The 24080-nt window shown below is 30.3% G+C and overlaps 2 protein-coding genes across 11 annotated transcripts; both read left to right on the top strand.

Annotated features, from left to right (window-relative positions):
* Window positions 1–2511: 2511 nt before the first annotated feature.
* Window positions 2512–18000, top strand: LOC113845926 (DNA mismatch repair protein MSH2). 2 transcript variants are annotated; one of them, XR_003501597.1, is made up of 14 exons: window positions 2568–2796; window positions 2941–2990; window positions 3637–3669; window positions 4323–5396; window positions 5768–6322; window positions 6458–6568; window positions 6715–6804; window positions 6898–6969; window positions 7117–7227; window positions 7718–7844; window positions 8590–8789; window positions 9871–10020; window positions 10843–11114; window positions 17990–18000. XR_003501597.1 is itself a non-coding variant. In XM_027473635.1 (13 exons), exons 1-13 carry the CDS (start codon window positions 2745–2747, stop codon window positions 11041–11043), a joined length of 2826 nt encoding a protein of 941 aa, XP_027329436.1. In that variant the 5' UTR covers window positions 2512–2744; the 3' UTR covers window positions 11044–11353. The 2 variants fall into 2 exon arrangements, 1 of the variants encoding a protein (XP_027329436.1); XM_027473635.1 differs by lacking the exon at window positions 17990–18000 and having other exon boundaries at window positions 2512–2796; window positions 10843–11353.
* Window positions 15621–23170, top strand: LOC113845928. 9 transcript variants are annotated; one of them, XM_027473641.1, is made up of 15 exons: window positions 15653–16084; window positions 17454–17544; window positions 17800–17884; window positions 18153–18237; window positions 18565–18634; window positions 19445–19514; window positions 20198–20243; window positions 20353–20391; window positions 20473–20599; window positions 20677–20882; window positions 21000–21074; window positions 21629–21698; window positions 21909–21989; window positions 22548–22627; window positions 22752–23114. In XM_027473641.1, the coding sequence occupies exons 1-15, from the start codon at window positions 15969–15971 to the stop codon at window positions 22828–22830; spliced, it is 1320 nt and encodes a 439-aa protein (XP_027329442.1). In that variant the 5' UTR covers window positions 15653–15968; the 3' UTR covers window positions 22831–23114. The 9 variants fall into 9 exon arrangements, 8 of the variants coding, with proteins under 8 accessions (XP_027329438.1, XP_027329442.1, XP_027329437.1 ...); XM_027473637.1 differs by having other exon boundaries at window positions 15621–16084; window positions 20353–20599; XR_003501598.1 differs by having other exon boundaries at window positions 19445–19535; window positions 20353–20599; window positions 21629–21802; window positions 22752–23122.
* The last annotated feature ends 910 nt before the right edge of the window (window positions 23171–24080 follow it).

Below are 24080 nucleotides of genomic sequence, written 5' to 3'. Positions count from 1 at the left end.
TATAAATTTAGTTTATATATTTCACATATTTTTAAAATATAATCTTTACTTAAAAAGTTATATTTTAGTTTCAACTCAAATAAATGCTTTCAATTTTATTTTTTCCACGAGGGACCAAATATTAAAAAACTTATATAATGATTAAAATATAAAATTTAACTATAAAAATTAATTTATAAATGAGGACTAACTTGTATTATAATTTAATTTTTTTAGAGTACTCTTATTTTTTTACCATCAACTTTTTATATAAAATTTTGTTAATCTCAACCTTAAAATTAAATTTAATCATTTAAATGTATAAAAATATTTTATTCATTGTATTAAAATTATAGAAGTGTAATAAAAATTTATTGTTTTAATAATATTTTATTACAATTAGTTGTTAAAATTGAGTCATAAGAGTTGGAGTTAATTTTTTAATTTTATGTTTTTTATCGTATTTTCAAATTAGTGAATAATCTTATTTAAATATATAAGTTTTAATTCTTTTAAAACTTTGTAATTTTTTTACTCACCATTTTGTTTCTCAAAAAAAAAAATTCTTTATTTTCTTTCAAATTTTTAGTTAAAATATATGTATTTAGTAATTATAAATGTGTAATAAATGTTTTTTTCTTTCAAATTTTTTTTATTATATTTGGTGGTTTAAACCTAGCACTATGAATTTTTATTTTATACTTCTATATATTAAAAATAAAATTTTTCAATTTTTGTTTATATTTTCATTTAATACCTCGTGATTGTTTTTTTTTATATATATTTTTAGTTAAAATATATATTTAGACTCTATTTTAGTGAACTTATAAATAAACTTTTATAAAAAAGGAAAAATAATATACAAAATAATTGTTATTATCATTCTAAATAAATGATGTAAAAATAAATACATATTAGAGGTATTTACATATAAAAATATTTTTAAATAAACTTTTTGTTATATTTTTATAAATTAAAAATAATTTATTTCTTTCAGTTTTTAAAAAGTAATCATAATAATTTCTAAAAAATAATAAAATGTGAATTAATTTTAACTTATGAAGAAAATTTTATTTACTTTTATATATTTTTTTATAAAGACTTATCTACTAGCTCACTCTAAAAACTCTTAGTCCCTATCATCAATAATTACTTACAATTTTGTCCATATAATTAAATTTACATTTTAGTTCATTTAATGTTGTTAGCAAAAAAAGTGTTTCCTCTTGTAACAACTAGATTATAACTTATTTAAGGATAAATTAAAAAAATATATATAAATACTATATTTATATTAACTAACTAAGTATATTTAAAAATGATTCTAAAATAATTACAGAACTTGCCCTAAAAGACCCTTTAAATATGTTAATAAAGAAAACAATTAACATGAAATCAATTACACGCATATACATTGTTTTTTTTTCTTTTGTTAAAATTAAACCCTATTCCAGACAGTTCAATATTAAGTATAGATTTTTAATATCATACTGTGTACCTTTGAAGTTTCGATAATGATATACTTTTTTACTCTTATTTATTTTGAAATAGTTTTAACATATATAGTTCGAGTAGATAAAAAGATGTATAAAAAACATATTTTACATTTTATATTCATTTTTCTATCACATCATTTTATATCTATTTAACACTTTAAAACGGGGTGCCAAAATTTATGTTCCTAAGAAAATAACAAAAGTTTTTTTTAAAATATTTTGATATGTAAATACTTTTAATATGTATTTATCTTTACATCAATTATTTAGAATGATAATAACAAATCTGTATCAAATAAAAAATAATAATTTATTGGAAGTATAGGTGTTTTATTGAAATTAACAAAAATAAATTGTGGTTTTGAAGTTACTAGAGCTAATTAAATTTAAGTACGCGTTTTTAGACATACAATTTTTTTAATCAGTATAATTAATTTAATTCACCACATAATGAAAATACACTAATAAATATTTCGTACATTATATTAATACGCTTAAGGAAAAGTAAAATGTCAAAGATACAAATTAAAAAATATCGAACAGAAATACTGACTTAATTGATCAAATGTTATTTTAAAAATTAAAAATTTAAAACACGTGTTTTAAACTTCTATTTTTTAAATTGAAAATTTGAATGTAATTATTATAAATTTCTTTTAACTGCGATTAAAAAATCTTATTAGGCTTGATATTTATACAAATTATAACACGATTAAACAAGTTAGATTAAAAAAAAATTGATAAAGGAAATAATACGTGGTTTTGATAAGAAAGTTTGAAAGATAGGTGCAATAAAATAAGATAAATAATAACATAAAAAAGAGAGTGAGTATATATAAAAATTATCTAATTTTTTAATTAAGAACTTAATTGTATAATATAGCTAATAAGTTTTATACAGGTCTACAAATGTATAAATTTTACATCAATTGACATCTTATATTTTCTTAGAATTAGATTATAATTTATTAATGAAAAAAATCTTTAAAAATTTGGGGTTAGAAACATAACTATCTTTGCCTTTTGTTCTGCTCTGTCTCTGGATCGGGCCTGGTTCAAATAGCAGTTACCCAGAAGAAAACCAACGGGCTTCAGCTTCAGCAAAAGGCCTCAGAAAAGCCCGCCAGTATTTCCCGCCACCAACACCACAGAAACGCTTTCATTTCACCGTTCTCACTTCTTATACACACACACACACACACACACACGTTCTCACAGTTCATACGCACTTCACAGACTCAGTTTTGCTGTAGAACCCTATTTGCAGCAATGGGTGAAAATTTGGACGACCTCACTTCTAAACTCCCTGAGCTCAAATTAGGTACCCTATCATTCACGATTTTATTTTTTCCCCTCTAAAAAAAATTGATTACTATTTTTTTTTTTTTATAATCATTTTCTATTCTTGGCGATTGGTTCAAGTTTGCTAACGGTTTTCGTTGTTTTCCTTTATAACTGTTGCTAGATGCTAAGCAAGCGCAAGGGTTTCTATCATTTTTCAAAACCCTATCCGATGTAAGTATTTTTCCTTTCTCGTATTGTTCCATCGTGTCTCTCGGCATTGTGCTTGGCTTTGTTGGGATGATGTTCTTAGCATTATATGAATACTCCATTTTTTTACAGCTAAAGTGTGAATCTTTCCTCCAATATGTTCATAAAATTCCACTTTAGCCTGATCTAGTCTTTCTTACTCTATTAAGGTGTGTACAAATTAAATTTATATTATACTTCTCAAAGGAGCTTAATTATATCAACCACTTCATTGTATACTTATTGCTGCTTAAATTTTCTAAATTTAGTCCTGAAGCAGCGGCATGATATTTAGTTGTAATTTGTTTAGATCCATCAAAATATGTTTCTAGATGAAGTTATTAAGCAAGTGTATGAAAATTTAAACTGCGTCAATCCTTCCCCAACTTATATATGTAGTAGTGAAGACTTGTTATTACTAGTTTTCAACCCTTATTTTATGTGTAATGGACTTGTTTAACTATTTTTGTTACTTAAAACCAATGCAATAACGAAATGACATACTTCTGTGAATGTAAACAATCCATTTTTTATCCCTTTACTTGCACTGGTTTAATGGTCTTGACACCAGTTGCAAATTGGTATTATTCCTTTCCCATTCATTCTGTTTATTTGCATGTTTGTGTTACAGGACCCAAGGGCCATTCGATTATTTGATCGTCGAGTAAGTTTATGGCTGATATTCCCTTTTTTCTTTATTATGTTTTTAATTACTTTGTTCAATAGATGCCAAATAGTACAATTTCTACACAGGTGGGCCCTTTTTGTGTTTGAGGCACTTTTAACCTCTGAAATGTCTTAATCCTTTCTGTCTTCAGTTATTTTTCTTTAATGGATTTCCAGAAGAATAATAAATGTATATAAAGAGACTTCTTTGACCTCAGTAGTATTTATGAGAAGAGATCTTAAATTTGTATTTTTTTGAGATAATTTGGATAGGATGAGGTCCTAGATTTTTTAAGGTTTGTGTAATATTGTTAATTACTGTATAAGACTTCCCACAATTAAAAGATAGCTTGTTTTAGATATTGTTTTAAGTTGTTTTAATACAATGGTTAAATCTTTTTTTAACCTTGAAAGTACTACTTCTAGAAAAGCTATTGTCAAATTTTTCTGGTCTACAAATCAGTTTTGCTGTACTTCTTTTCCTCTTTTGAAGAGTTTCTACAACCTTTGTTATAAATTATCCGAGTGGCTTTTTGTTAAATTGGTTTTTCTTTATATTGTGTGATTGAAATTCTTTTTATTTCCTCCTTTTTATGGATTATACGATATAATAATCATAATTGGGTTAGTGGTCCTTTTTAAATTATTCAGGATTATTATACAGCCCACGGTGAGAATGCAACTTTCATTGCCAAGACTTACTACCGCACTACTACTGCTCTGCGACAACTGGGTGGTGGATCAAACTCTCTTTCCAGTGTAAGTGTCAGTAGGAACATGTTTGAAACAATTGCACGTGATATACTTTTGGAGAAAACAGACCATACTCTTGAGCTATATGAAGGAAGTGGTTCTAATTGGAGACTGGTCAAAAGTGGAACACCTGGTAATATTGGCAGTTTTGAAGATGTTCTGTTTGCTAACAGTGAAATGCAAGATTCTCCAGTTGTTGTTGCATTGTCACTTAACTCCCGTGAAAGTAGGTGCACTGTCGGGTTAGGATTTGTTGATATATCTAAAAGAGTACTTGGGATGGCTGAATTCCTTGATGACAGTCACTTCACAAATGTGGAGTCAGCATTGGTTGCACTTGGTTGCAAAGAGTGCCTTTTGCCCATGGAGTCTGGTAGATCTGTTGAAAATAGAATGTTGTGTGATGTGTTCACTAAATGTGGTGTGATGATAACTGAAAGAAAGAAATCTGAATTTAAAACCAGGGACCTGGTACAGGATCTGGGCAGACTTATTAAAGGTTCAATTGAACCAGTTCGAGATTTAGTGTCTGGATTTGAATTTGCACCTGGTGCTTTGGGGGCATTACTATCTTATGCAGAGTTACTTGCAGATGAAAGCAATTATGAAAATTATACTCTTCGTACATACAATCTTGACAACTACATGAGGTTAGATTCTGCAGCCATGAGAGCACTTAATGTCCTGGAAAGCAAAACCGATGCAAACAAAAATTTCAGTTTGTTTGGTCTCATGAATAGGACCTGTACAGCTGGAATGGGAAAACGGTTATTGCACAACTGGCTAAAGCAGCCATTATTAGATGTAAAAGAGATTAATGCAAGGCTGGATGTAGTACAAGCATTTTTAGAGGACACTGTGCTTCGCCAAGATCTGAGGCAGCATCTAAAAAGAATATCAGACATTGAGCGATTGATGCATAGTCTTCAAAAGGGAAGAGGTGGTCTGCAACATATTGTTAAACTTTATCAGGTAGAGTTTTATCTGCATTTACTGTTATGTTTTGATAGAAGGTGTATAATTTTACCTTTGCTATGGCTATCTTACAATGGCATCTGTACCTGCTTTGTGATTCACCTCTGAAACCTGTAAAATTGTTCCTTACCCTTTTTCTTTAGCTGCTTCAATTTTGTAATTAAATATTTTTTTATTGCCTTAGAAAAAGTATATTGGGAATTGGGATAAAGAATCATTAGGATTTTGATTATCTTTTCTTTTCTTTTTTTTGGTAATTTTTTTAATTACAGACATTACATGCACATTAACCATGATAATTAGATTGAACTTTCTGTATTTGGCTAATGATACAGCTTCTTAATTCAAATGCTGTCTTTTGAGTGCAGTCAAGTATTCGACTTCCTTACATTAAAAGTGCTTTGGAAAGATATGATGGACAGTTTTCCACAATGATGAAGAGTAGGTTTTTGGAACCTCTTGAATATTGGACTGACGCTGATCGCCTCAACAAATTCACTGGGCTTGTAGAAGTGTCTGTTGACCTTGATCAACTAGAGAACGGGGAATACATGATTTCTCCAAGCTATGACTCTACACTAACTAAACTAAAGGAGCAGCAAGAACTACTAGAGAGCCAAATACAAAACTTGCATAGACAAACTGCCAATGATCTTGATCTGTCCATAGATAAGGCATTAAAGTTAGACAAGGGCACACAATTTGGTCATGTTTTCAGAATCACAAAGAAGGAAGAGCCAAAAATAAGGAAGAAGCTCAACACCCAGTTTATTGTACTGGAAACCCGTAAAGATGGAGTGAAATTTACCAACACAAAGCTCAAAAAATTGGGGGACCAATATCAACAAATTGTTGAGGAGTACAAAAATTGTCAAAAACAGTTAGTTGGTAAAGTAATTCAAACAGCAACAACTTTCTCTGAGGTGAGCAGAAAAATTCTTTTTGTTTTTTCAAAAACTCCTTCAGTAAGCTTTCAATTATAAGGTAATTCAAACATACAATTGTTATGTCTTTTGGTTGTTTCTTCTGCTCTAAATTTTAGAATTTTCCTTCTGCAGGTATTTGAATCTTTAGCTGAATTAATTTCTGAATTGGATGTATTACTTAGCTTTGCTGATTTGGCTTCTAGTTGTCCTACTCCCTACACAAGGCCTGACATCACTCCATTGGTACTTTGCTAATGGTTATTTTCTATTTTAAGAATAACTGCATCATTTTCTTCTTTCTTTTTCCTCCCTTTTGGTTTTCCACCTGTTTTGGTTCGGGAGCTCTTTTTGTGAATAGCATTGAACATTGTCATCTTGGCTTTTAATAGGATGAAGGAGATATTATTTTAGAGGGCTGCAGACACCCTTGTGTAGAGGCACAAGACTGGGTGAATTTTATACCAAATGATTGTAAGCTTGTAAGTATTCATGAGATCCCTGTAAAGTAATAAGTGGCTTCTTTTAAATTCAGACGAATTGTGACTTTTATTATGCTTTTTATAACAAACCAGATTAGAGGAAAAAGTTGGTTTCAAATAATAACAGGGCCTAACATGGGTGGGAAATCAACATTCATCCGGCAGGTGCTTATCTTCTCTATGACCATAAATTTTTGTGCGTTCTTGAGTTTTCTTTGTATAGACTTTTTAGTCCTTGTACAATTTGTGTGCCACCATCCTTGATACCCGAGGTTGGAGATTGGTTTACAAATAAGTCTTTTCTATATGTAGGTGGGTGTGAATATTTTGATGGCTCAAATTGGTTCCTTTGTTCCTTGTGACAAAGCCAGCATATCTGTTCGTGATTGTATTTTCGCCCGTGTTGGTGCAGGTGACTGCCAAGTGAGTCCTATAGACCTATGCCATCTTTGCCCATTAGTACTGTTTTCCCTTGTTAATAGCTCTGTCTGAGACTTTTTACTCAACATAAAACGGCTTATAGAATGATTTTTGTACATGACTGTTTGGATTAGCTATCTGTTTTGAAATGCATAAAATTGGGATTTCTTCTTCTTATATCACTTTAATTAATTTTCTCTTATTAAAATAAATAACAACATTAATGGGATTGGGAGACTGGGAGACTGGGAGTGGTAGTTTCTTGAAAGTGGTCAGAATTGTTAAGGTGATTGTAATGGTATTACCAAATGCCAAAAATCATCACTTATTATAATGCCCATCTGGAATGGTATTCTATTCTCTTTTGAGGCTGTTCTGTGAAAACTGTAATTGCAAGTTATTTTTCTATGCTGGTTATTAAATCTGTAGGTATACTTGTAGTGTTATATCCTTCTTTGAGGATTTCTGAGGATTTTTTTTTCAATTTCCCCAGCTTCGTGGAGTTTCCACATTTATGCAAGAAATGCTTGAAACTGCATCAATATTAAAAGGAGCTACTGACAAGTCCTTGATAATCATTGATGAGTTGGGACGTGGGACATCAACTTATGATGGATTTGGTTTGTTTCATGCTTAAAGACCTCCTTTAATGTGTTGGTGTTGCAATCTCTTAAATCTGAATTGTAATTGTCAGAATATATTTGTGGACAACACTAAGTCTCTCACTTTGTGCTTCTTGAATGACCAATACAATGGCTTCTACCTAAAATTGGGTCTTGGGAACTGTTTAAGTTGCTGACTTTAAACTGAAAAGAGAAATTAAAAAAAATTGTTACCCCTTCTTCTATCTAAATGCTAAAATTTAGATTTCATAAAATTTCTATTACTTTTTTCTGTCTGTTGTCACTTGTTACTATATATAATTGGACCATCTGGTCATGATCGCCATGCATAACTTTTTATATGATGTCCTTCTCACATAATCTACTATTGGATTCAAAGCTCCTATCACATAAAATATCCTTTAACTTTCATATTGATATGAAACCTATTTACACATTGATATATCCTTGTAAAATATATGGAATAAAAATTAACCATATCAATAGAAGTGTATTGATATACAATTTTTCTGAACTTTGACATGCAAAGTGAACTTGGTGGCTGCTTGTAATTTAATGGTTGGATTGATGAAAATTAAATTTTGCAAAAAATTATTAAGTGATGTGGTGTGTTTTATATTGGTGTCAACATATCCTAATGAACCCATGGTTTTGAAACAGTGGGTTTAACATAGGCCATTGATTAAAAGGCTTTAGTGTAAATGTTTCAGTGCATTATAAAAGTTTTTTATGTGATATGCAGGTCTGGCTTGGGCCATTTGTGAGCACATTGTTCAAGTAATCAAAGCACCTACTTTGTTTGCTACCCACTTTCATGAACTGACTGCGTTAGCCCTTGAAAATGTAAGCAATGATTCACAAAAGGAAATTGTTGGTGTGGCAAACTATCATGTTAGTGCACATATTGATGAAACAACTCGCAAGCTAACTATGCTATACAAGGTAAATGCAGTCCTAGCATTCTTTTTATATATTACCATGCCTTTATTCTATTGGCTTTATGAAGTGTGTTACTCAGGGAACTATGGATGTATTTGGATAAGTTTCAGAGGAAAAAAACACTTTTATGATGTATCCTTTTTTGGAGTTTTTCTCCCCACAGAAGTTGCTCTTTCTAGCTTCTTAGAAAAGAACTAAAACTGTTTTTTTTTTCTTTGGAATTTTTTCTTTTCTTTTTGAAAAACTTATCTATACTTGTCATGTTTAGAAATGTGTAGGCAGAACTGTATGTTCTACTGGAGAATTCTTGTATAAATACTGGTTTGGTACTAGCTAATATTCTGTCCTATATATGACAAGCCGATATTTTGCATTAAAAAGTAGCTAAAATTCCATATATACCTTTATTCTACAGTTGAGCATACTAAATAAGAGAGAATGACGGTTATAACAAATTCATACTGTACAATCAGATAGGCTTTGCTGGCTTTAAATGTCCAGATATCCTATGCTGAGAATTTGCTGGTTTTAATGACCACCTATTTTACCAATTATTGCTGGTCTTAATGTGCTGCAAATTTACCGCATTAATTCTATTTACAATACTATCATCTTTTTTAAATTTCAAGTGTTTTTCTTTATAAAAAACCAAAAACAAATAAGAATGGTAAATATCCTTGTTGGTTGGGGATTGATGCACAAAATGCCTCATTTAAGGTTCTAAATTTGTTTTTTTTTTTTTTTTTTTTTGCGGGAACAGAAATGGAGGCTCAAAATCTCCTGAAATAGATTTGGAGATGGGGACATGGGTCATACTCCTTACCCTGCAGGGACTACATTGAAAATAATAAAATTATCCTTAATTTTTTTACATGTATATGCATATATAAATATATATTTTTTAATAACTAGTATATAAATTTACTCTTGGTCTTTTGTTTAAATATAATTTAGTATATTAAGTTATATTCTTGCAATTTAAAATTTGTTAAATGACACTAACAATTTCAGAAACTGCAGTATTGTAATCAAATAACAATATGCATTTGCATCAACTCATTCTTTTTCATGTGTCTACTTTTAGGTTGAACCTGGAGCTTGTGATCAGAGTTTTGGTATTCATGTTGCTGAGTTTGCAAACTTCCCTGAAAGTGTTGTTGCCCTTGCCAGAGAAAAGGCAGCAGAATTGGAAGATTTTTCTCCTGCAATATCCTTAACTGATGCCGCAAAGGAGGTATAACTTGTAGCCTTTTTTTGTGGCTCAATTATATGGTATAAAATTTACATACTATTTCACAGAATAAACAGATGCGAAAATTAATCAAAATTTTAGTCTTGGTAAGTAGCCTGTTGTTTTAGGACTGGAATTGTTTTTCCTGGTTTGAAGCTGTAATGTAAAATATTATTGTCTCTTTGCTTTCTATTTGTTTATCTTTATTCAGCTATTGGTTATACACATTCGTGAAAGAGCTTCCTGAATTGCAATAGCTTATTTTGGTTTGATTCCAATCCTTCCTAAGTTTTGCAGATTTCTCTTAAATTTCTAAGTTTAGTAGTTGTTTGGGCTTTTTGCTGGCATACAAGGAATGGGAACCTTGATTTTTACTTTAATTATGGTGGTTCAAGTAGCTGGTTCTAATTGGAAATGTCTTTGTTAAATTCTTACTTTATTCAGCATAGGAAGAAACTTCTATATAAAACTGATTTCGTGCTAATATACCATAGAGGGAGCCTGTCGCTTGCACACGTACTCAACCCTTGTAAGATGCAAAGGATATCACTGTCTCACATATTCCTCTCTGTTTGCTGGGCTACTTCTCTTGTATTTTCTTTAACTGTTTCATTATTATATTGTTTACATGTTGGAGACCCTTGTCTGACTTGTCTGAATTTGAAAAAAAGAATGTCAGATAATATCTTCAATATTGGCTTGGGTAAATTTATGCTTTTCTAATGCAAAATTATAGTAAATAAAATTTTAATGTAATTCTCGTTATTTTAAAGAAACTTGCATCCTTGGAGTGAATCATTAAAATTTTGTAGTTATAATTGGCAGGTGGGCTCTAAACGTAAGAGAGTATCTGAACCTGTTGACATGTCACAGGGGGCTGCAAGGGCTCGCCAATTTCTTAAAGCATTTTCTGATTTGCCACTAGAAACCATGGATAAAACGCAAGCTTTGCAAGAAGTAAGGAAGTTAAGAGATTCTTTGGAGAAGGATGCAGAAAGCTGTCACTGGTTGCAAAAATTGTTGTAGTTTTGAAAAGAAAAAAAAAAAAAGGTAGTCGGTACCCAAGCATGTGAATTTTGATTAGCTTGCTGACAATGGTAAACAGAACAGTGACACGGTGTTTTTTGCGCTTCTACGTAGATTGTAGGGAAAATTTAAGTTTCTTGCATAGCATCATTGCCAGAAATGAGATGTATATTGTAATCTAGCTTGCTTTTTTTTGTTATTTGGAAAAAACGTTGAAGACCACATGGGCATGCTTCCTGTGAGTCTATGGATAATATATTTAACAACAGTTATTGATAAGATTATCAAAGCATTTTTCCATATTTGTCCCCAAGTACGGAAACTTACCATTAATCTATTTAGTTTTACGGTTAAGAAAGGCAGAGAGCATGTCATCTTATGATTGAATAAGGGAACAATTCAGCTGGAAATAAGATGAAAGATGAATGCAGCTTGTGCAAGTCCAACCGGAAATAAAAATATCTGTTCTCTAACCCCCCCACCAAAAAAAAAAATCTAATTCATGTCAAAAGATATTGAATTGATTTTAGACGCAAAACAATAAAAGAAATGTAGTAACCGAACAAGATATTAACATGAATGGTGCGAGGATCACAACTTGATCGATAATAAAAAAGGTTATAAGGTGTTGTGTAAGGTAAAGGCCAATCAGAAACATCTTCTGAGCTCGTATTTGTCTTGTTCTTGCTAAGATATCTTACTTTTTTGTCACGGGGCTTGGACGTGGTGAATACTTATTGGTCATTAGCTTGTAAGTGCTTCTTATCCAAATCCAAACTCGAATCGTTAGTCCCTTGTCATGCTTATGCTACTTGCCCCATATAATTGTGTAAGGGATGGGAGATTGCGACTTATTAATTTTCAAGAACAATAATTCTCGGACTCCATAACTTCATCAGACGCTACAATCATTTGGGTACTTTGTTTATGGTGCTAAACCAATCAAACTTTGCCACTAATGAACTGTCAAATAGTTTAACAGTCAGCCTCAGTCCACTGCATGACAAAATCAGTCAAAAGAGGGAGTTTGGCTTCTCTAGGCACTTCTCACCAAAGTAAATCAATAAGTTAATAACAATAGCGAAGAAAAGATAAAACGGATAGACTCTTAGCAATTGGGTTCAAATCCTCGTATACAGATTAGGATCCTTTCTATTTTTTTTAAAATGTTCCACTCATTAAAAATAGTTTTATAATAAAATAACTTATTAGATATCAATCGTTAAATATTTAACGGCATTTTTATGTAATTTTCAAAAATACACATGTCCGGTTCCCGCCACTATCCAACTTCCTATAATAAGTTGAGGCCAATTTTTTACCCAAATAACAATTTCTATAACAATATTTTTTTTGTGTTGTGCTATATTTTTAAAAAGTTAAAAGAAATTATAATAATAAAAGAATTTGATTATTTAGTTGTCATTAATTATTAAAATTATTAATTCGTTAATAATTATTTTAACTATCACACTATTCTTTTTTTTAATTTACACATCCTCTATCTCATTTGAATTGAATAACATTATTATGAGTGACAAATTTTATTTTTTTGAATATTTAATATTTATAAAAGCTCGAATTTAGGATCACCTATTAAGATAGAAGAATCCTTATCGTTGATTCATATATTCGATGATATTGCACAGTTAAAGTAATGTAAATGCTTTTTTAGTTCAATAAATAATAAAAATTTATATTTTCATCCTATACTTTATTTGTCTCCTAACTATTATTAAAATAAAACATAAAATAAGTATTTTATAATATTATATAATTCTTTATTTTTACCAAATAAAACACATCTTACTATTAAAAATAAAAAAATTGCCGCGCCATGTTCTGAGACATTTTTCAAAAGAAATTTGTGAAATATCTACGAGTTGATGGGTTGAATCCCAACAAATGCTGTGGCACGTGTCTTTCCCCAATATCTTAATCCTTCCCCCACTTTCATTTGATTGTCTCTGTCTTATTATAGGCTTTATACACACACCCCACACCCATCAGTGAGGCCTCTTCATAATTTAAAATTAGGTTATATTAATGTGTAGGTTTTTTAGTTATTTAGATATTTACATAAAATATTATATTTTAAAAGTTCATAAATAAGACCTTTAAAGTTTAAAATTATTTTTGTTTAGATATCTTTCTTAAGATTTTATTAAATATAGCAACTTAATTAAAAATTTTAAATAACTTAAGAATTATATGCTATTTGGTAATTTTACAAATAATTTTGAAATCAATATTATGTTTATACTTAACAGAATTTTAATAAAAATGTGGTCAAAGACTCAATTAAAAAATAATTTGAAAATTCAGTGACTTATACAAACTTTTAAAGAAAAAAACTTGTTTAACAGAGGTAAGACCCACAGATTAATTTAACTTTTAAAATAAAAATTTATTATTGATATATAAATAACCATGGTAAAATTTGAATATAATAATTATCTCATTCGTTATAACTATTTCATCACGGTTTAATTAAAAAAAAACATTAAAATTTATGCCTTTTAAAGATTACATACAAAATTGGGAAATGGCTTTAGTAGGTCTAAATTCTAAAAGTTACTTGGACCAACAAGATCTTTGACAAATCATATACATGTCTTTATTTTAACCACATAAACATATCACACGTGTCTCCTCAGTGAACAAACACACGTTGATGCTATCATTTTATTTCAGAATTATTGACTACAATTCCTCTAAATTATAATTATCCCTTAATTGTTTTGTACTAACTATCATTTTCAGCATACTCTGTTTGGTATTAAAAACCAATTTTTATTCTCTTCAAACATCATGTTACAAAATAACGCTATTATAACTTTTTTAAATATATAATCTAGTTACCTAACGAAGTCACTTTTTTTAAAAATATTATAAGGGTGAGTTTAAATATTTTTTTTTTGAAAGATTATAATGTAATTTATTCAAAAAATATATAATTATTTTATACTTGTAAAAATGTTCTGAAATAAAATGACGCTATATCAATCTGTAGAAATATCAATTTAATTAACTCATTTTTATCATCTGAAATCATTATAAATATTGATTGGATTTCTATAAAATAACAACTTATCCTTATTATCTCATTATATTCGTATAGGATACAAGTCTTATATTCTGCAGTGTTAAATGGTGCAAAAAAATTCACACAAAACATGGAATGAATACAAACATGGTCGTGTTTTATTTTAAAAAAATATTTTTTATTATAAATTATAAAAGGCAAATCATTTATGCACCATTTCGTCGTATTTATTCATACTAAAAAAACTGTATCCTTCTTTTCGATTTTTTTACTTTCATTATTTCATAAAAGAATACATATTTATTTATATGGAATATTATTTTTTTAAGTTGGCCATAATAAATTACTGTATGAAAGTTATTGAGATGTCATACCCTAAATAACGTAATTATTTTTTATGTTATAAATAAAAATATTATAATTTAAGTGAAATATTTATTAAATTACTATTTTTTATAACTTGTTACATGTTTACATGTATCTTTTTAAATTAAATTTATTCAGTAATAACAAATCTCTCTTGTTGTAATTATTTTATTTTAAATTTAAAAGATAAATTTTTTATTTAATTTATTTGTTATCTAATATAATTTTAAAAATTTTCATAAATTTTTATTATATCATATAAACTTTCAATTTTTAAATATTTATATTTATACATAAATTATAATACCTAATATATTTCTAATTATTTAAGTTTTATTATTTTGATACATATTATTTGTAGTGGGTTATAAAGTTTAAGTGGAAATAAAATTTTACAAAAATTAATGTTTTAAATAACTTTATTATATATACAATAATTATTTAAAAAATATTTTCTTTTATTTGTTGATAGCTATCTAATTATTATGTAATATTAAACATAATTCTAAAACCCAATAAACAATTGAATGCTAAAAAAGTACAATTTAAGAGGCGTTGATGTGATTTTTTTAAAAGCAGAGTTACACGGTTGATGTGGCATTCTCGTACGACATGAGCCAACTTTATAGTTATTAATCAAAATAAATAAAACGATTCGTACATGAAATAAAAAAATAAAGAGAATTCAAAACCAGAGCTTATATGCTTTGCTTAGCGTGTGCGTGCGGATTCAGATCACTTTTCATTTTCACCATCACAGAAAATTCATCATTTAAATTAATTTAAACACACATTTTCAAAATATTTCATAATTTTAAATAAACTACCAGCCACCAAATACACGAAAGAAAAGGCGATTTGTTCTTCAAAATTTCCGGAAAAGCAAAACCAGCAACTCAAAACAGTGAAGAGAGAGAGTGAGTGCGTTTAGTTTTATATTCATTCCTCATCGCAATCATAACTATAATGACAATATTTAATATTTAAATTCTTCTTAACAATAAAAAAAGATAAATAAAATACTATAATTATTTATACAAATTTATAATAAAAAAGTAATTGATGTAGCTAGTTGACTTCACAGCAATATTGAAGGCCAAAAAAGATTAACTGAACTCCGAAGTGTGTACCCAAATAAATAATAAATAAATTAAAACAAACAGACATTTAAGAAAAATATGTTATTTATGATCTTATTCAACAAAACATGAATCTTTGTTTTCCTCGTTCCTATGGCGCACACTGTAACAGAAGAGGAGCCTCGGTTTTTCATCTCCCAACGTAGAAATTCAATCTACTACTACTAGACTGTGTCACTGCTACCACCCTTATCGTGTGACTCAGAAAATTCCTCAAAATCTTAGGGCTTTGTTTTTGGATTGTTGTGCAGAGCAAGTGGCTTTGGTGTATAAATTCGCTTTGCTTCGGTTTGGTTTGGCTTTTTCTTGTTTTGGGGTTTTAGGATTTGGTTTCTGTGTGCTCTAAATATCATAAAGGAAAGTGCTTTGGGAAGATGAGCTGGCGCAGGGTGTTGAAGTCAGCGCAAGCTCTCGCTGCACACACCTTTCTCTTATGCTTCACTCTCTTCCTCGTTCTCAAGCTCGATCATCATATCTCATGTTCTTGGTGGTTAGTTTTTCTTCACCCCCTTTTTTTTTATTTGTTCCAATTTTTTACTTTAATTCAATACCCAATTTGGATTTCTTTGTTCTCATGTGTTGTGGGGTTTGTTATTATTTTCCTTTGGGGATGAGGGGTTGTTGATGGAGTTACCCGAATGAGTGTGTTCTTGAGAAAGAGAAGAGGGTTGGGCCCACATGCAATGATTAATCCTACTTATGTTGTTGTATGGGAAAATTACTCAAGAGCATGAGTGTGATGATCATTACTGGGTTCTGGTTTTTCTTTCTGATAACTCTTATCCACCCTAATTTGGCATGGTTAAGAATATATGGGTGCTATGCTAATGTGAATTGATTGATGAAAAAAGTTTTTTTTTTTGTTTCTGGGAACATGTGCAGAGTACAAAACGAAAATGCAGGTGGTTGTTTCACACGGGAGTTCTGTGATGTGAGGGATTTTAAGTATTAAAAATGTTCACAATCACAACAGTTATGCTATTAATAAGGCGTTGCAGAACCCGTTTTGGTAATAAATAATACGATTCTCACCTCAGAGGCTTAACTTGGGGGTTGTTTAGTTTGCTTCCTTTCTTCATTCATATTTTGGTGTAGGCTATGTGGCTGGTGAAATTTGATTCAGCTATGAGTTATGTTTTCTGCTATATAAATTATGTTCATACAAGGAAGAGTCTGCTTGATTGAGCTGACAAAATGTGGGAATGTGGAAAATGGAGGATGGGGTGAAGATGATCTTTGACTAAAATTATGGCCTATAGTGAAAATAAGTACACTTTATTATTGTGGAATAATGCTTGTTAGACCAAGATAGTCAAAGAGTGTGCAAACTTTTGCTTCAATTGGAATAATGTCTGCGAGTTAAAAAGCTTCCTAAATGACTACATGACAGATCAAAGTAGGCCCCATTTTTAGGTTAATATTTGAGTGGTTAGAGATACTCTGTAGGTGGTGAATTGTAAAGTGGCTTCATGTCATTGTGTGATGTTCTGCCTCTAAAAGTCAATAGTATCTGGAATTTATTGTGGGATTCAATTAAAATAATTGCAGTGCAATTCCTGAAATTATTTAAAAAGCTACATGATCCACTATTCTCAATGCCCTTAAGTGTAGGGGAAGATCAAGAATATAACAAATTATGATGTTAGTTTGGTATAAGTCCTTTAGAAAAACTCTTTAGCAAAAAAGTAAATAAATGAATAAATTGTGATAGTGTCCTGATATGGTGGGGTTGATGGTGTTGTCTAAAAATTGTTTATAACGAAATTTTATGATTCTTAAGATGGATGCGAAGGTGTGATGTATATTAGGTTCTGAGTTGATGGTAACTGTTAATGACTGACTTCAGCTTTAATATACAGGATAATATTTTTACCTCTTTGGATGTTCCATGGCATTGTGGCTCGAGGAAGGTTTTCATTACCTGCGCCATCTGCTCCTCGTAATCGAAATGTATGCCATTGCCATTCTTAACTGAAATTTGAGAGAGTTTCTATTTTAAGTTTTAGTTTAGTTGTTGAGTGTTGGGCCATTTGACTTCAAAACCATGGCTTTACGTATTGTTCTTTGGCTATCATGGATAAAAACACAAAACAAGGTTATTGGCTCCTTGTTTTCTCCTTCTTTTATAAATTAATATTATAGTGTTTTTTCCCCTGACAATGTTATGATGAGTTAATACAGTACTGAATTTCTATGTTGTTACAGTGGGCACCATGCCATGCCGTCGTTGCAATGCCATTGCTTATTGCATTTGAATTGCTCCTTTGTATATATCTTGAGAGTTTAGATGGTATGCTTTCATCTTTACATAACTAGGAATTTCCAATTATTTTTATGCTTTCAATATGTATTCAGTTATCTGTGCAGGGAGTATTTCTAAAGAAATATTAAGTAGTTTGTTCAATGCTCACAAATTCCTAATATAGAATTGTGAGCATTTTGCAATATCCTTGTGTCTGTAAATGAAAGACTGTTGTCGCAATAGAAGACTTAAATTTCTGTAATAATGACATTGGTGCAAGATCTCCAATTATACTAATGCATTTGTTCCTGCACAGTTCGTGGCTCTGCAGCAGTAGATCTAAAGATTGTCTTTCTTCCCTTACTAACATTTGAAATCATTATTCTCATTGACAATTTCAGGTAACATATTTTATGATAGCTTCCATAAACCTTATATTTTTTGTTTGTTTCTCTCTTATGTTAGGCAAATCAATGGTTACATGAGTAATTTTTTGAATTCTATACACCTGCTAGACTAGATACTTCAGTGAATCTCTTTATCATCTTTTTCTTTCTCTATTTCCCTGCTTTTTCTCAAATCTTAATAATTGATGTGCATAATTGGGTTTGTTATGGTATGCTTTGTTTCATAGAGATGAATGTGGACCCTTTGGCATAAATCGTTGGTTTGGGTTCATACTCATCAATTATTTATGTCATTTGTAACCAACTATGTTTTATGTGCAGGATGTGTAGGGCTCTAATGCCAGGCGATGAAGAAAACATGAGTGATGAGGCAATATGGGAAACTCTTCCTGTAAGGATTTATATCAATACTTTGTAGAAGTGACAGACATAGGGTGCAAATTTTCCTTTTCCTAAATATCAGTTTATTTTTCAGTCTTTGTTGTGTTCTTTAATAATATAACTAATAAAAACGTACAAGAAAATCAAAGGAATGTTAGTTTGTGGTGCTAAAGTCTACAACACTTTCATCTTTGATAATGTAATGATTTAATTTGTATGGGGAAAATGGCTAGACTCTAGAGAATTTCTATTCTAAGCATAGATATTACAGTAAAATTGCATCAGGACTCAGGAAACAACGTGAAAGAGCTGTGGTTGGGGCTTTTCAAATTATTGTCAGAAGAGTGAACTTATGGTGAATTTAGTGTCAATTCCTTCTCCAATTAACCCCTATTGCTTTTCTTCTAAATTAGTACATGATATTTTATTGTGCTGTGGAGAATTTGCTATTGCCTTTTTTAAAAAAAAAATTATATTTGAAGTTTAGTGTTATAAATTGTTGCGGGTATCGTACTTTCGGTATTATAAAGTTGTTCAACAAAAGGGCTTTGCTATGTTTTAGTTTACATTTAAGGATATCTTTGTCATGCCAAATTCAATGTGCAATATTCTCTGATTGTGACTTGCATCAAATAAGGAATACTTGTACTAGGAAATATTCTGATTGCAATTGGTGCTTGAGTCTATTCAAAATTTTGTGATTTTTGTAATGTTTTTTCCAGTATAATCTTGAGTTGCCTCCTTTTGTATTGAACTATTATAACTTCAAATTGCTAAAGCTTGATTACACTAAAAGTGTTTTTTATTTTGTTGTTTGTAGCACTTTTGGGTTGCAATTTCTATGGTGTTCTTCATTGCTGCTACAGTCTTCACACTCCTCAAACTGAGCGGTAACGCTTTTTCTTCTAAAGGTTGATTTTTTTTTCTCATTTATTCTTTATAAATTCTGTTATTATTTTTTAATCTCATGGTACATAGTTGTGATCTTATGATTCTTTTGGAATATTGTCTTATATTGCTGTTGAAAAGGTGAGATAAGGAAAAGAAAAAAAGAGAATGAATAAATTCCAAATTTCATTTTTCCTTGACTATGGTTCATGAAAAAATGTGGTTTCTTTCAAATGAAGTGCCCATTTAGTGAGCTGGAGTGAAGTAGGTGTGATTACTCAGCATTGAAGCAGTGTCTAGTTTATTTACCCCCCCATGTTATTAGATGTTGAGTGGCACAAAGCCACAAACAGTGTGTTCTAAAATGGTCAATTCCTCATGATTTATCTATATTTTGCACAGAATATTGAAATATACCTTATAAATTATTATTTGTCATGAATACATTTTATTTTCAATTTTAATTTATGGAAATATGGAGTCCATGTCATGCACTGGACTGGATGTTTCTACAGTATCAAGACAACTTTTTTTTATTTAAAAATGCAAATATGGAGTCCATGTCATGCACGAAATTTGACCCTTTTGGAACTTTGGATAACGACTAAGTGACAACTAATACATTTTTTTTATTCTTGCTTTTATATGCATGAGATTATGGCTTTTTTTTTCTTGTCTAATACAGGTGATGTAGGTGCTCTGGGCTGGTGGGACTTATTTATTAACTTCGTGTACGTTCCTTTGTCTTAAGTGCTAAAAAAAAGTATTTTGAAAATTACCTGTCTTTGTTTGAATGTTTGAAATTTTAATATAAGGCTTTTATGACCTATTGTTCTGCAGTATTGCCGAGTGCTTTGCTTTCCTTGTATGTACAAAGTGGTCCAATCCAGTCATTCATAGAACTTCAAGAGAAGCCAGTAGTTCATCTTCAACTACGATTAGATATCTTGACTGGAACAGTGGTTTGGTGGTTTCTTCAGAGGAAAATCAACGTCAGGGGAGAATGTGTAGCCTGCAAGACATAGGAGGTCATTTCATGAAAGTCCCAATTATCGTATTCCAGGTTCTGCTTGTTATGCATCTAGAGGTATGTGATACTGAATTGTGTGGTTGGCCAGCCTTTGGAATATTGTTTTTGGAGATCTGAGCTGTCGTGCATTTCAGGGTACACCTGCTTGTGCTGTATATATACCTCTTCCAGTTCTTTTCTCTCCCATTTTCCTACTGCATGGAGCTGGTATACTGTTATCTGCATCTAAATTAGTTGAGAAACTTGTGCTTCTGGTACGAAGTGGAGCTGGTGGAGGAATATATTTTAGATTTTCTTCAAGAGCTCATGATTGCTTGGGATTCTTGCGCCATGGTTCTAGGTAATGAATGTTCTTTTATTGCTATTATTATTAGGGAAAAGTTCAGATTGTTGATCTTGTTGAATTACCATATGCATGTATTGTGCTGCAACTATATCTGACAATTCGTGGAATCAGATTATTAGGTTGGTGGTCAATTGACGAAGGAAGTCGAGAAGAACAGGCACGGTTGTACCATGAGGGAGCATCTGGGTAAGCATTATTTCATTTTATTACAACATGGTGTGCATTGTCATAGAATGTAACTGATATGTTCCTCATCCATATCACCTGCAATGTGGCTAGTCAATTCATCTTGCTTGCTTGTGAATGTTTAATTTTCAGGAATGTATCATTTTGGTCTGCAAAAGACACATCTTCCAATTTGATCCATTAAAGATATTCATTTTGTTTTATTTCATCTTTTTTAAGTCCTGCCATACATATTTAGGATGTGTGGAACGCTTATGGAAGGACCAAATTGAGATGAATTGAAAAGATTAAGTATTCAAATGACACAATTTAACATTGGGGAAGCAAATTGTGCAGATGTTTTATCTTTAGGACCAAATAGTAGGTTTCCTTTCATTTTTATGTTTGAAACTAGAACTTGTTTGACTATGACAAATACAAGTACTATATGAAGATATCCTTTTTGCCCCTTCTTATGATACGAGATGCATGAAGATATTTTCAACTTTATTGTTATATATTCACCTAGTAGTTGCTTCTAATGATCTTTTTACACTTGTCTTCCCACTCCACAGGTATAATACGTTCTGTGGTTATCCTCCTGACATTGTTAAGAAAATGCCTAAAAAGGATCTTGCTGAGGAGGTGATGACAGTTGTTATATATACACAATTTATGTGGGTGTATATTCATCTATAGGCATGTAGATAGATATTGCCTTGTGTCGTATGGATGAAAAATCTGCATAGGTTTTATTTCCTTACATTCATCTGTTCAATATCAGCAACAAAATTTTTCAGTAAGTCAATAACTCTGATTTCCTTCATTAGCATGCTCAAAAATTTCTAATGTCAGGTTTGGAGACTCCAGGCCGCTCTTGGTGAACAAACTGAAATTACAAAATACAGCCAACAGGAGTATGAAAGACTTCAAAATGTAAAACTTCTAACTTTTATGTGTACTATATTTATTCATGTGCTTGCGCTGTGTATTTTTCAAAGTTTCTTATATATGATGTGTTAAGAAGTCATCCATAATGGCAAGGGTCTATGTAATATGCAATTTGCATGGTCAATGGGGAATCATTCGGTTAGAATATTCTTTATGTTTGAAGTCTTTTGGAGTAAATTTTAATGATCAGTCACCAAAACCAAGTCTTGTTTTATACATCACATGCTTCTGTTTTGATGTTGCAAATCACAGTCTGTTAGTGTAATGACTATAGTGGAAATATAATAGGTTGTGATCATAATATTCAATATACTGTCTTTGCTGTATTATAAAAGTAGAGCAGCTATGCAGTAATGTTAGTCACGCTAAAATGATAGCTGGGCTTGCACATTATTTTCGTATTGTGACAACAATCATCAATGGTATGGGTTGTAACTCATTCGCCCAATTAAAGTGAAGTTTCTGAATATTGCATCATTGCTTAATTTGGATTCATTATCAAGCTTCATTTGGCCAAAATTTAATTTTTTTATCTTGTATCAGGAGAAAGTATTATGCAGAATTTGTTTTGAGGAAGAGATTAACGTTGTATTGCTCCCATGCAGGCATCGTGTCCTTTGCAGGTAATGTGAAATAAATGATGTTCAATGAGACAACTTCATGCATTACATTCATAGTTTGGCCTTGTGCTTTTATTTTTCCTTTTCAAAATAGTTTGGCCTAATGCTTGATTTTCATGAACTGCAGCATATGCTCAGAGAAGTGTAAGAGGTGCCCCATTTGCCGGGACTCTATTGCTGAGCGCTTGCCTGTGTTTGATGTTTAGGTGTTAACTTGGCCAACTTTTTTAAGACCATAGAAAAAAGGGACAAGAAAATGTGAGAAAATGTTAACAGAGTGAGTACCTAGTACAGTTTTGGCATTGACATTAATTTAAAAGCATCTTGTTGACTGCCCAATTCCAATACACATCAAAAGATAGGAAGAATAGAGCATCCACATGATACTCTGGATTTTGAATTTTATCTGTTTTGCTTTGCTTTTACTTCCTTGTGTAATTTGTATATAAATACTAGCTTTTTACAGGCTCCAATGATGAGTGCGATTAGTGTTGAATTCTATACTCTCTTCATTTCCTTGGTCAATCGAGCGTGTAAAAGCTAGCCATCAATTTTTTTTCCTTTTTCTTCCTTTGCTTAATTGCACTTTTAATTTTTATATTTTTTATGCGCAATTTTAGTCAGTTTAATTTAATTTCTTACAATTGGTCTTTAGTTTTTAATTGTTCAATCTAAGGTTTTTGCTTTAAAATATATATATCAATAATATTACATTCCTGTTATTTGTTAACTGAGATTTGATGTGAAATATTTTATATCTTGAATAAATAAAATTTAAAAAGATTAGAATTATACATAGACTAAAGTAAGGGGATAAAGATTTTAATTACTTTTATCAATTATTTTTTGGGAGAAATGGATATTTGAAAATGTTTGAAAGATATAAAACAAATTGTATTTTTGGTTTTTATTGTTTGAATTACATATAATTTGTTTTTTAATATTTCTTTTGAGCTAATTAGATTTTTTCTAGTTTTAAAATGAAACCGAGTTGATTTTTACTTTAAAATTCACAAACTACTCTCTCTCTCTCTCTCTCTCTCAATGATTAGTTTTGTACTTATATTGTTAGCTTTATAACTTCAGAAGAAAAGATATATTTTTTTTAAATCTGTAATTTTGTTTTTAAGACTTAAATTTATATGTGAATTTTGTCTTTTTAATTTTAATTGATTATATTTAGTCCTCTTAATTCTTCAAGTTAAATTTTCAGTCTAAAATTTTATTTAATAATTAATAAAAAAAAGTAAAGATGTGACATTTTATTGATTTATATAAATTAAAAAAAAAGTCGTTAATTTTTCTTTGTAATTTTGTATAAAATGATTATATATTACATGGTTGTTATATTTTTATTAATTATTGGATGAAATTTTGGAATAAAAAACTTAATTGAACAATAAAAACTAAAGAGATTAAATACAAACAACTAAAATTAAGAAGACTAAAGTTATAT

The sequence above is a fragment of the Abrus precatorius genome, unplaced genomic scaffold (assembly GCF_003935025.1).
Source record: "Abrus precatorius isolate BTA unplaced genomic scaffold, Abrus_2018 Scaffold8, whole genome shotgun sequence".
Lineage (NCBI taxonomy): Eukaryota > Viridiplantae > Streptophyta > Magnoliopsida > Fabales > Fabaceae > Abrus > Abrus precatorius.
The sequence above is the reverse complement of the archived record's forward strand: the minus strand, read 5'-3'. Positions and strand labels throughout refer to the sequence as shown.